The 13,762-nt window shown below is 41.0% G+C and overlaps 1 protein-coding gene across 8 annotated transcripts in view; it reads right to left on the bottom strand.

Moving 5' to 3' along the window:
• The window catches only part of mprip (myosin phosphatase Rho interacting protein), a 43,605-nt gene that overhangs the window by 2,933 nt on the left and 26,910 nt on the right, over positions 1-13,762 (bottom strand). For 4 of the 8 annotated variants that reach the window (XM_034130737.1, XM_034130734.1, XM_034130738.1 and 1 more), the window contains exons 11-22: positions 13,512-13,580; positions 13,329-13,418; positions 12,882-12,991; positions 12,131-12,683; positions 11,419-11,556; positions 7,222-9,777; positions 4,122-4,269; positions 3,848-3,965; positions 2,001-2,160; positions 1,726-1,839; positions 1,106-1,192; positions 831-993 (exon numbers count right to left, since the gene is read on the bottom strand). In XM_034130737.1, coding sequence (XP_033986628.1) covers positions 831-993; positions 1,106-1,192; positions 1,726-1,839; positions 2,001-2,160; positions 3,848-3,965; positions 4,122-4,269; positions 7,222-9,777; positions 11,419-11,556; positions 12,131-12,683; positions 12,882-12,991; positions 13,329-13,418; positions 13,512-13,580 — 4,306 coding nt within the window. Of the gene's footprint in view, positions 1-817; positions 994-1,105; positions 1,193-1,725; positions 1,840-2,000; positions 2,161-3,847; positions 3,966-4,121; positions 4,270-7,221; positions 9,778-11,418; positions 11,557-12,130; positions 12,684-12,881; positions 12,992-13,328; positions 13,419-13,511; positions 13,581-13,762 lie in introns of all 8 variants that reach the window. The other 4 variants (XR_004555899.1, XR_004555900.1, XM_034130739.1 and 1 more) reach the window with 2 other exon arrangements.

The following is a 13,762-nucleotide window of genomic DNA, read 5'->3' as shown; positions in this document are numbered from 1 at the left end:
TTATTGGTATTTTTGGCCTCAGGGTAATTATGAAGGAAACTATCCTTAAAGGTGGGGTAGGTAAGTTTGAGAAACCAGCTCGAGATCGCTAGAATTTGAAAATACACAACCGGAGAAAATGTGCCACTTCCTTATAGAGCCCCTCCTCCAACACACACGAACGCGCACATGACCAATGAGGGCACGAGATAAGTTTGTGCACAGATGGAAGGCTGACAGGCAGGTAGGCCATCCAATCATTTTAGCCGGGCCGGCTAAAATGATTGGTCGTGCTTTTTACAGTACTACGGCTTCCACAGATGATATATTTTTATGGATTTTTTGTCAAAGCACTTAAGATATTCATTGCTATCGGGATGTTAAGAGCATTCCATGGAATATAACAAAAAGTGTATCTCGAGCCGGTTTCTCAAACTTACCTACCCCACCTTTAACATCCCTACTGCCTTATTTTCTCGACAGCCTCACATCTCCCCTAGTTGGCTCATTGTTTTTAAAACATTTTTTTTTTCAAGAAACTTTCTTTATTTCTGTCCCAGTATACTGCTTCTGAGATTGTATATTAGTTAATGGTCCCTTAACAGAACAACTAACGCTGCTTGATTTGGACCTGAAGCTCTGTGGTGATATATTTAGATTTCACTTTGATGCCACATCAAACCCACAAATGGATTTGAACAGGCAGCCTTAAATATGCTCGTCAAATCTCCCAAACATGCACCTCCTTATTATTTCATTTAGAGAGTTTGATAAATCTGACTTTGACCACTTGTTCAAGCAGGTGTCACAGAGACACAGAGCCTTAAATTGTTCTTTCCTTTTGTCCGTACCGTATCCCCCCCGCTCCACCTCTTCCAGCGACGCCTCCCCCAGCGCCTGGTGGGCGAGCTGCAGCTGGTCTCTGAGCCGGCCCAGGTCCCGCTCGGCTTTGGCCTTCACGATGCTCAGCTCCGTGTAGATGTCCTTGTACTTATCTGTTGCATATTTCTTGTCCTGAAAAACACAATGTTCGGCATTTCAGAGAAAGGCTAATCAAGTTGCCTGTCAGCGAGGAATTCATGGAAGTCCCCGGTAAAAAGGAATGATAACAGATAAAACAGCGTACTCTTTGGGCAGATTGGAGCTCGTCTTTCAGGGAGTTGATTTCCTGCTTCAAGTACTGGACCTCAGACTCCTTCACCCTCAGCATCACCTGGAAACAAAGATGAACAGAAAAAGATAAACAGACAATGACTGATATAGAATCTGATATCATTGAGGTTCAGATACTGTGTCTCACAAAATGGTATTACTCTGCAATGATTCTTCTCTTTATCTTAGTCTAATGAAACCCTCAGAAAAGCTTTACCTTGGCTTAACTGGAGCCAAACAAATCCCTATCACCTTATTTCTTACAAAGGCAAAATGTTATGTAAAAAGGTGTGTGAATAGACTTATACGATTACAACAAACAAAACCTATCATTTGTGTTGAGCAGCAAGAGGAGTGGGATGGGGAGGGGCAGATTTGGAGTTGAATTGTTCTATATATACATTTGCATCATTTATATTTGTATCTTTGTGTCATTTTGTGAAGATGGCCTGTAAAATGTATCACGACATTGGTCACGAAAGTAAGAGAAAATGTAAAGTAGGCTACAAGACTTTGCAATATCCTGCCTAAGGAGCACTATTACAAACATCCCTGGCACAGATGTATTGTTATATGTTGTGATATTCGCCTTACTTCTAACTCGTAGAGCTCTTTCCCCTGTATTGTGATGTTTGAGTCTCCTACTCCATCCTCAGACGTCATGGAGCGCATCTTAGTGATCTCTGCTGCGAGGCGGTTGTTCAGCTCCTAAAAACGGGCACGAAGAAGAAGCTTAGAACATTTGAAAGGAGAGCTGTTGTGCTTTCTTTTGCACTCAAAACAGTGAATGTGTGAGAGTGTGTGTGTGTGTGTGTGTGTGTGTGTGTGTGTGTGTGTGTGTGTGTGTGTGTGTGTGTGTGTGTGTGTACCTGGTTGTGTGCGTTGAGCTCCTGGTTCTCCCTCTGACACTGCCGCAGGGCCTGCCTCTCGGCCTCCAGAGCCTGGGCCAGGTGAGCGTTCTCCAGGCACTTCTGGGAATACTGCTCTGACAACACCTCTATCTCCCGCTGGAAGGAACACAGCTCCTCCCTGAAACACAACACAGGAGCACCCTGAGAGAACATCCAATACCACCAGCTTGGGTTCAGGGGGAAATAATGCAAATACAGCTCCAGGTTCAGGTTTAGTACAGGACTTATTACGCAGAATGGCCATTACAGAATATTGTATCACTGGATTCTAACCATTGACCCAATATTGCATAATTTTACTTTGGCAACTGGTACTAACTTTTAATAACTTCTTATACTATAATGTCATAATTCCTTAGTTGATCAAAATGTCTGGGGGCCTTTCTTTGCCCATGCAAAGAGGATGACCTTCCCGGATATTCCAGAATAAGACCCTAACCCTTTTTTACATATCCTTAACTCATTTGTTTATTCTGACCTGAAGAGAATGAGGTTATTGTGCGTTTGCTTTTTTGTTTGTTGGTGTATGGCCAAGTCGACTGTTTGTGTTGATGTTGTAATGTATTGTTTGTTATGATCTTCACTTTTATAAAATAATGATTCCTTAGTTGATTAAATGTTTTCATTAACAACATGAATGTGCAAAGTAACTAGTAACTAAAGTTGCCAAATAAATGATAAAATAAAGAGAACTGGATACAGCATTCCTATGAACGTTCTCAGTGGCGAAGTGACAATGATTTAATGATTTAAATAAGCGTAAAAAGTGTTTCTACTGGAGAGCTATTTAGCTAAAAATAGTATACGCTGCATCTCTTTTCCAATAAAAAGTATTATTTGGGCCTGAATGACGTCACAGTCTGACAGAGTAGCTGCTCGCTTCCTGGGGGCTATTTCAAAGTGGTGCCACAGCTTTGGGATCATAAAATAACAGACTTAGAGAACTCGCTCAGTTTAATAAAAGTCTGATTGATTTACTGTCAGCATCAACGCTCTCACACGTGTCACCAAGTTCAGTGTTGCAGCACGCTGAAGACCGGCAGGTGTGCCTGAACGCAGAGTTTCTTAACACATGTCCCAGCAAGTCATGAGCGACAGCTGCACAATCTGATCCTGTATCAGTACTCAGATCAGATGGAACATTCTTTAATGAAGCAGTCAGATCAGTCAAAAGAGTCTAAAAAGCTCAATTGCTGTTGGGAGTACAGACTGACATACAGAATTATTAACAGCATAAATAAATCATTTGAGTTTCAAAAAAAATAATTAGTTCAACTTCATTTTGTTTTAAAATGTTGGTAAAGTGTTGGGGATTTTAGCCTTTGCAGACCATTTACATGCACCAAAACCTATATAACACACTAGTGGGAAGGGAAAACCCCAAAGAGCAGAATAGGGCCTTTTTCATTTGCCAAAAGAAAGCTAAACAAATGAGCAGAATGACTGATTACACAGTAAAGTGTAGGCTTATGTTGCCTTCATGTAACATGGGATGCTTGTCATAATCCAACTCGTAACTAACTTGGTTAATAACGTAACTGTCAAACTATGACCGGGATACTTCTGAATTGACTGATATATTCAACTTGACGCTTAGAGAAGTCACTTTAACCAAGCGGCATCTGATTGAACTAAATATGTTTGCATTTTGAGTCCTACTGCTGATTAAGGATAGTACTTGTGTCGTCATGCTTTTCTCATTGTAATCCTACACTACTCTTCATGTCATTAAATAAACAGACTAAGACACTCAAGGTCCTTGATCAACACCAAACCATACGGCATATAAACTACGAACAACTTACTCATGCTGCCTGCGGATCTCCTCGATGTCTGCGTTTTCTGTGTTGCTGTTTGCCTTGCGAGCCTTGTCCAGCTCCTTCTCCAGCTCTGACCGGTGGGCGTTTTTCATTGCTTCGATTGCTAAAGTAACAGAAAAGAATGCTTTAATAAGTACGTACAAGTTTAATAGTTTACTGTAGTAGTAGTAGTACAAGCAAATAAGAAAATACATTTTGTATGAAATTAGGGGTAAATGACAGCATCTCTGTGCTTCTTCTGTGAGGTGATTTGATTTACCGGCGATGGTGGCTGCCGTCTCCTCTTCAAGCAGTCGCTCCTTCTCCGCATGCAGGTTCTCCAGCTCTCTGTGGTTCTTCTTCTGCAGCTCATCGATCACCTTCTGATGAGAATCCTCCATGGCAGCAAAGCCCCTCTCACAGGTGGCCTATGGGACGGGAAATACGATGCAACTATGAGTTGTCGACCCATCTGGACAGAGACCAAGGTTCTCCTGCCCCCATAAGCAGAGAAGGCAGGAACACTTTGCTCTACAATATAAGCCATCTCCATCGTCATTTCTTCCCCCTGGCATAGACCTTGCAAGCTACAGCCTGTTAGCCACGAGCAAGTTGAGCCTGTGTGAGTATAAAATGGGTTAAGATGAGGAATGACAGGATAAACAATACACTGAAGGAATAAAAAGACACAGAGAGGAGGCGGGTGTGAAAAAGTATATGCTACCATTTCCTATTCAAAGCCAAACATCCACTGATGATGCCTTTAAACCCTTATTTACACTGAGCTGAGTAATGCGGGTTTTTTTTTTTTTTTTAACCTTAAATGTTTTAGTTATTTTGCTGGTGTTACAACTTAGTTACACATTCATAAGCTGTGTGTGTGATTATGTAATGTTTTACTGTGTTCAGAAAAGAATGTAACAAAATGTTCATTTGGTGTCCTTGCAGCTTGTTCCGACACACATTTCAAATCATTACCTGTCATTACCTGTCACTGCCTATGGGAAAACTATTTTGTATGGACTATAAGGTTAAGGTGATCAATCATGAATATCTGGCCATCTGAAACACTGCAGTTGAATGTTTTTCAGGTTATGGCATTTTTGTCGTACATTGGAGAAAAGGGAAAGAGGAGGATAATCCTCATCAACACGTGTTTAGAAAAAGCCATTACACTGCTATTATGACTACAGTGCAAGTTTCCACAAGAAGGGATTTCAATGGCCTTTCCACTAGCACAACTAAAGACCTCGTCCTGCATCCGGCCTCTATTCACTGCCACTAATCTGAGGACTCAGTCCATGGCTGGGCCCTGTCTCTGCCTCAGTGTAACTCCAGCCCGACAGGGGAAATGGAGGTTCAGTGTGTTTTCACAGGGATAAAACCCCCTGAGAGCACAGACCCAATGCAAGGCTGAAACATCTCCCCCACAGAGCAAATGTAAACTTCCGGCTCTGACATCAGACCACGCACAAGCTTTATTTAGAAGCATGTCAGGCTCCGTGTCTCGTGTGTAAATATATCCTGGGTCATGGCAGGATCATGCACTCCCGACTGAGACAGGGCAGAATATTTGATTAACGAAGACATAAGATTATTATGTGACCATCGAATATGCTGTTTAACTCTCCGTCATTACAAGTTAAACGCATCAAACCTTTCAAATTAATGATCTTTAAAACACCACTGTCTCTCGACCAAACTTCCAATTAGACTCCAGTGTTTTAAGTTAATTATTATTGTATCTAAACTTTGATTTGTTGTAAATAAAATAAAAACAATTTGTTTTTTGTGACCCGTTTTCACATAATTATGTCTTTGGTAGGAACCAATGGGGTTGAGGCAGAGACAGTCCTAGAAAGTAGAGAAACGTACCCACTGGAGGACTAACGCTTAATTTCGTTGGGTCCTGTGTACCATAAAAAAATGCAAATGAAGCTCAATTTGACCACGCCTTAAAGAGTTGGTTCTAATAAAGAAAACACTCTTCCCTATAAATTCCACCCGTGTTTAGCCATGGAGATTGAGTTTTAGATTGATTTGCTAAAGTTTTGAGCTGGAATAGTTTGAACTACCCTAATAAAATGGAAGCAAATCTCATCAGAGATGCATAAAACATTAACATATTACATTAAACAACTTCACCAGCGAAAGTTACTCAAACTATTTTGCCATGATCAGTATCCGAGGAACAATGTTGTTGTTCCTCATGGATGGTCAAGGGTGCTCATGGATGGTCAAGGGTGCTGTTAGGTGTCAATACACTGTGAATGTTTATGGAGAAAGACCTTTCTATTGAACTTTTGGTGGGTGCTTTGAGCACCAAAAACCAAAATATTATCACCTCTTTCACATGAAACCAAAACCATTTGGCCAAAAGCCATTTGGAGTACATGAGAAAATGGGTATTTCAGTTAGTTGGGCGCACTGAGCCTTATTTTTACAAGAAGCAACAAAGCTTTTAGACTTGTATTTTAACTAAATAGAGTCAAGGTCTACTTAGTAGCTTCATTCATGGCTTTCAACCACATGTCACTACCTTTACCAGCAAATTAAGTTGTTGGCTTAGTTATCGAGGAGTTGTACCATATAAGATCCATACTAGGTCATGTCATCATAACTGAGTTAACTGAAGTTGCTGCTGGCCGTGAGATGCATTTGAAAGCCCAAGAAAAATCTTGTGAGAAGACATTCGGTTAAAATTGTAAGGGTTAGGGTAACTATTGTTCTGAGAAAGTAGGGATACAATTAAACTGTGAAAGGCAAAGAATTCAGACCCATACAAATGTAGTTTTTGGCCGAAAAAAATAATAAAAATAACTTCAAAAATGGTAAAGTCTTTGCCCTTAACCGTTTGTGGCATAGCTAAGTCAGTCGGTTAAATGAATAAGCACATTGAACTAAGACCAGAGGAACTCATTTCAGAGTAGAAGAGGCTGATATGATAGGATGCTTTAGTGTAGAATAATGTAATATCTTCTGTTGATTTTGTTTTACATTGTTTTACATTGCCAATTGTGTTTGTTGACTTGTGAAGCCCTCTGAGACTAATATGATTTGTGATTTTGGGCTGTATAAATAAACTTGAATTGAATTGAATTTCTTTGGGCCAATCTAATGTTCCAGAAAAGTTCTAAAACTGATGAAACTTCAACAAAATGGGTTCCTCAGTCCACGACTGCTGAAGCGCCAATGATCACATAAACCTAAAGGGGGTTAGTTCATGCAACACAGAAGAAAAGTGGTTTACAGAACAAAGAGCAAGAGTAGTGGGAGCAGGGTTAGGATTGGGGGTGGAAGTTGGGAAAGGAAGGGAATCTGGGAATGCCACAAAGGAACACAAGGCATCACAGATGCAGTACGGCAAGGAGTGCTTCCACCTTCAGGTTTTCCAGGTCTTTCTCGTATTTCAGTCGTAGAGTCGTATTGTCTCCCTGCTCTTCCCGGCGTCTCATCTCTTGGGTCATGACCGAGACCTGGGTGACCAGCTCTCGGATTCGCTCTTTCAGGGTCGATGTGTGGGCTGAGGCGAGATGCGGCGGTCTGTCGGTATCCGCTGAGTTCTTGTCTTGGTTTGACGGACTCATCATGCTCCTCAGCTCTTCCATTTCCCGGTCAAACCTCTCCATGAGGTTCGTCCTCTCCATCTCGTGCTTCTCCTTCAGACTCTCCATGCAGTTTGTCAGGGAGTTGATCTCCTTCACATTTTCTTCTGAGCGAATACGCAGCATCTCGTCGGCCTTAGCTATTTTATGCCTCAACATTTCAGCTTCCTTCTCATAGCTGTCTTTGACCTCTTGTAGTTCCTTCCTGGCATGAAGCTCATTGGATTGGTGCAATGAGTCTGTGGGCTCTCCTTCCATCTGGATGAAAGTGTGTTGCCCTGTGGCAAGTTGACTCTGGATAAATGCCAGTTTCAACTCAAGGTTTTTGGTGGCTTCTTTCAATTGATGACAATTTGGACAATCCAAGCTACCATTCTCAACTTCGGTCTGGTTTTGCTTTAGTTCTTGTTTATGTTGGACTTTCAGCCTAGTGATCACATAAGACATGTAGGCTTCTTTTAGGGCATCAAACAGATGATCCGAGGACGGTTTCTGTTCTTGAACAAAGCTTGTTATAGCCAAAGACAAAATCTGGTCGTCTTTGGCCAATTTCACACTGGATACAATCTGTTTCAGAACACTTGACTTTTCCTCCAAGGTGTCTTTTAACTCTTTTTTAATCAGAGCATTTGTTTCATTATTAAGCCATTTGTACATGGATGCAAAATCTGGCTCTGTCACTACCTCACTTTCATCTTTTTCTTGTGGACAAATCCTCCTAATCAAGAGCATCAAGCGCTTCTGTGCCAACATCTGTCGTGCCAAACCTCTATCAAAGCTGCGTCTGTCTTCTTCTGGTTTGATTATGGATGACCCCAACAGCTGGCTCCAGAACTCTCCCTCTATTAACAACCTCATGTCTTTCTGACTCACACAGGGTTCTTCTTCTTTTGAACAACTAAATAAAGTGCTTTTTAAATCATTGAGTGTGTTCTCTACATCAACATCTACCTTTGCTAACATCTCTAAAACCTGATCAATCGCCTCAGACTTCCTCTCAATCTCTTCTACCACTTGCTTTAACAGTCCTTTATTATCGACTTGCGTTTTTCCTGCTTCGACACATTCGCTTATTGTCTTTTCAACTCTACCCGTCTTCAATTCTAACTTCTCTCTTAGCATAGTTATTTGGTTTTCTGCTTCTCTTAGCATCTCTCTATTGAGTTTCTCAGATTCCTGGTTCAATGTCATTAGTTCTCTGTTCCTGGCTTCAAGTTCCAAACAGCGCTTTTCTTTAGAATGAAGGTTTGCCTCCATCTCAAATAGCTTTGCTTGCGAGGATTCAAGTAGTTCTTCCTCTGGATGTAACTCCTCCTCCTCCTCATAATCTGGGTTAAAACCAAGACCTTTTAGCGTTGCCTCTTTCAACTGGAGCTTCTTCTCAGTTTCTTTTAGGGTGTTGCCGAGCTCCTCCATCGTAATCAGAGCTTCATGAAGCCTCAAGGACTTCTCATTCAGCTCCCTCTCGTAAAACTCCCTGTCTATAGAGTTTGCCTGGTTTTCAGCCAGTTCTGCTTTTAGTATTTTTAGCTCTTCCATGACCAGGTGATGCTGTTTACCGCCTTGCTGGCTGATCAGCTCAACTTTAAGTCTGTCTATTTCTCTGTCAGCCTCTGTCAGTTGGTTCACGATCTCCTGACACCGTTGTTTCAATGCCCCATTTTCACTAGTTAAAAGTTCAACCTTCTGGGAGAGCATCCCTTTGTCCATCTCAATTGTCTCTGAATGGTTTTCAATTTCTGAGAGGGGTCCATAGGGACTTTTTAGGGTTCCTAGACTTTTCTTTTGAACCCTTCCGACCAAATCCTCAATGGTTAGAAGACGGGCTTCGTACTCAAGGATGCTTTCTCCTGCTCTGGCTAAACTTTTTTTTAACGTTTCATTTTCTATCTCCTGTTGGTACTTCCAGGTCTCCAAGAGCTTCTGAAGTTGTTTTTTCTCCGCTGTCTCTTGATAACAACTATGGAATCTCAATAATTCTGCCAACTCCTTTAGGGACAGAGGTCTACCGGCAATCATGTCTTCTAGTTCTTGAATTGCCTCATCACTGTCCTGAAGCAAGAAGCTAACTGTTTTTTCGACAAGTTCAGGGGGTGGGCCTTCCGGTATAGACAGATTTGGAAGTTCAGAAAAGTACGGATCCTTGATGGGAGAGTGAGAAAGCGAAAGGCCAAGCTGTGCCTGCATATTGCGTTTTTTCAGCTCCTGCAGCTTCAGGAGCTCTTTGGTCTCCTGGTACTTCTTTGTTAAACTCTGTGCTTGAGAACTAACCAGTTCGGGCCTCTTCGTCTGGGGCGTCACATCAGCCTCCAGACCCAAAGGGTGCTCCAGCTTGGAAAAGGGGACCAGACAGTTGGTTAACACACAGCAGGGGAGACACAAAGCTTGCTCATCATTTTCAGTGTTAACTACCAATTATTTCAAAAAGTGACATTACAAAAAGATTTCCCACATGACCCCAAATTACGTAAATGAAAGGTGATTCAAAACAAACAAACAAACAAACAAACAAACAAACAAATAATTCCCTTAGGTTTGAATGGTGTAAATTAAAAGCAAAAGAAAGAGATTAAATTGGCAGGGTTAGTTCATCAGAACAGAGCATGCACATTAAATGGTGAAAAGTTATTTCAATGGGGAAAGTAAAGCAATATTAGTTTCAGCTAGATGGTTTACCCAAGGATGGATGGAATACCAGGTCCTACAGACACATTTCTGAGATGTTCTGGTCCAAGCTCATGTCTTGCACCAAAGCATTTGTTCTGAGTGGAGATAGTGAATAGTTATAGCCGACTTAAATCTAATGTCCAAATATGTTTTCAAACTCACTCCATTGTTCATTGAAAGTAATTTGTGTGTTACATTTCAAGACAAAAATTGCATACACTTAACTCAAACTTAATCAACTATAAAATAATCCTTCAGCCTTTAACCCATTTATACATTGGCACAAAAGCACAGAAGTTCCTCAAACATCACACGTTTATGCCATTACATAGCTTCAGTATAATATTTGTTGACAGAACAACAAATGGCAGGTCTGGAGAGCAGTTAAGAGAAGATGAGAATCTGACGTCCATGCAAATAATTAGAATACAAGCCAAAGAGTTATTCATACATGTTTAGCAGAACATTTGAGCAAGTAGAGCTACTCTTTGTATCAGTGACCATAAAGGATAATATCACTCTAACATTTTAAAAACTCATCAACTTTTTGTAGCCAAGTTAAAAAAAATAATTGGGCTATATTTACAGATGACCAAACATGAGTTTGGATCAGACAGCAATTTAAGAAATAATAAATGCAAGATTTTTTTATATTTTAAATGTCATAATTCTATGTTAAGAAGAGGGCATGTTTGTCCCATGACTTAATATATGACAATACGTTTGTTCCAATCAATCTCCTTTATGCACACTTTGAGAAAAACATCAGAAATATATTTCTTTTTTGGAAAGTGAAAAAACCGCCCAATGTTTTAGGTCTCTGCGGAGGTAGAACACCTTGTGTATAGTTAAAAGCAACATGTGATTACGTTTATTGAACAAGTTATATTTGTGATATTGGGTTCTATAAACAGAACTCCATTGATCATCAACAACAACACGTGAATTCCTTGGTCCAAAATCAAAGATATACTGAAGTAACGACTAGCATGAGTTCAGACACAGACCTTTAACACAGAGATAGGAGATTAACTAGTAGAAGCCAATGTAGTTATAAGATCTCAATGGGGTTTTTTATACATGCAATGAACTCATGCAAAGGCACATATCCGTAGCAACTTTGTTGCTCTGATGTCAGTTTTTTTACGTTTTCTTACAAATACAACATGCAAAGAATGTTACAAAATGGAGGAGAAAACACTGCTCAATTGAGAATACACACATTCAATCTAAAACAGGATTTCCCATCATACTGACGCAAAGAGCAATGCAGCTGCACACTGAATACAAAGAGTTTGAACTCACCGGGGAGATGTAACCTGCGCGGATGTCATGCTCTCTATCCAGAGCTGTTCTCAGCTGCAGCTCCAACTCCTGCTTGTGCTTGCTGGAGTCGAGGAGCTGCTGGTGACAGCCCTCCAGCTGAGCCTTCAGCTCCTCTATCTGCGGGAGCAGCAGGAAGAGGCTTTGGATAAACAGTCTCAAGAACCTCTAGCAAGTGAAATTGTATGACGACCACTTTGGCTGAGAAATGTACTCAGCTGTTATTAGTTAGTGTTCATTCTGTGAGATAGCGAAAATATGAAACTGAAATTCTTGGGTGTTTCCTTGTTAATATTCTCTCTGCATGTTGGCGTTTGTGTATTTGGAAAAATATGTTTTTTATAAAAATGACATGAAATCGTTTTATGTTAATGAAACACAAACAGAGGCACGTTTGCCACATTTATAATCTAGGTGATCCCTACACATGCAGTTTAGACAAGATGCTAGTAGTTAGCTTGGTAAATGTTGAGTGTGAATGACAGATAGCAGACAGGTAGGCAGTTACATGACCTATTAAACTATTTAAGAAAACTAGAACCAACCTAATGTGCCGCCGTGATGAAAGAAATGTATACCAAATAGTGAGACTCGATTTGATTTGATTTAATGAACTGCTTATTGTTTTCCTGATTGGCAACCTGCTATGTGTGCATTTAATAGAGTTGATATTAAAAGAATAAACTAAACGTACCCCTTGCTTGTAATTCTCCAGCAGTTGCTCCAGCTCAGTAGTATCTCTGGATTGCACTGGGGGGGGCAGAGTCACCCTCCTCTCCTCCCTCATGGGTGTCTTCTCCACCTGTTGCCAGTGTTGTTCAATCACCTCCTCCACCATCTGCTGCCTCTCCAAAGACACAGGACCTAAAGGATCTGTTTGTCCAACTCTCTCTGCACTCTCACAGTCAGTCCTCCCTCCAGCTTTAACAAGTGTCTGCTCCGGCGCTGAGTTAGTCACAGAGTCATAACGCTTCCGCCTCTCCTCTTTCCTACGACTGCGCTCCAGCTCCAGGTCAGCATGGAGGCTCTCTGCCTCTTGCGCCCGCTGCTGAGCCAGAGCCTGAGCGATGGGTCTGAACTCAGCCCAGTCGAAAGTCTTAGAGCGGCCTTCTCTTCTGCGTTCACGTGCCCGGCTCTTTATGACACCTGCCGTGGATTCTCTCTCTGTGGACGCCTCAGAGGAGGGGGTTACATCTGGCCTAACCAGACCCTCCAGAGGAGAGAAGGAGCCATGATCCTCAGTAGAACTGAAAGGCAGAGGTAAACAAAAAGAAGCTTTTTAGCTTAAAAATGTGCTCATTGTCCCAAAATGTGCGCAATCTGCTGCCATTCTGGCCTGGGCTAGGGTCTACTGCTAGCTCCTTTTTCCAATCAACTATCATCACCTTGTTCAATTCTTCTGGAGAAAATGGTTATATAATGTGTGCAGTATTGGTTGTACTGACCTTGCCACATCAGGGGCGGTGGATGGTCGGACGTTCTTCATCACTGCTTGGATCCAGTTCCTGCGTATCCCTGCTGTCATGGCCGACAGCGTTTGCACTCCCTCCTTGGTCTGAACATTCAAAATGAAAATTACATAATAATTAAATAATCAAAAGGTATTAAAAGAATAAAATAGGGATACAAAAAAAAACTTAATAGAAATAAAATGATAGGAAAATTAAACATTATTGCAACAATGACATCACAACAGTGTAAAAATGTTTCCGTGTACACAGATTGATACTGAAAGTAAAAAAATAATTTGACGTCATGGCTGTGGTATTTAGTTATTATTATACCATGGCTACGAACCAATCAGATTACTTATGAGCAACCAGTTTTATTAAGCGATAGCTCAAGACAGGCCGAGTTAAAAAATGAATAGTCATGGTTAAAACATTTCTTACATGTATTTGGAATCCATAGTTGCGTTGAGCCTGGTATTCAGTGACATTGTAGCAAGTGGACAGGTCGATCTCCCCATCCAGGTCCGAGGCCTGAGTAACAGAAAGATGATTGTGCAAACATAAATAAGGAACTGCTCACCATAAACATTTACAATAAGTGTTCACTTAAAATAATAAGCATACCTCCTCTGCGATGGAATCCTTGTAGTATCTCAGGCTGTGATCCGTCAAAACAAACCAGTATTTCTTCCACTAAATTGAGAAAAAGAAGACCAAGTTTTGTCATCCATAGATCATGAAAATGTAATAAGATATATAGAAGAAATCCCTAAAACCTGCTCTACGATGGCACAGAGTTCGCCTCTTTCCCTATATGTTATAAAATATTTATTTTGAAGCCTTCAGGCTCCGCCCTGGTCTTTAAGTCCATTGAA

The sequence above is a fragment of the Trematomus bernacchii genome, unplaced genomic scaffold (assembly GCF_902827165.1).
Source record: "Trematomus bernacchii unplaced genomic scaffold, fTreBer1.1, whole genome shotgun sequence".
NCBI lineage: Eukaryota > Metazoa > Chordata > Actinopteri > Perciformes > Nototheniidae > Trematomus > Trematomus bernacchii.
This window is presented reverse-complemented; position numbering and strand designations above follow the sequence as displayed.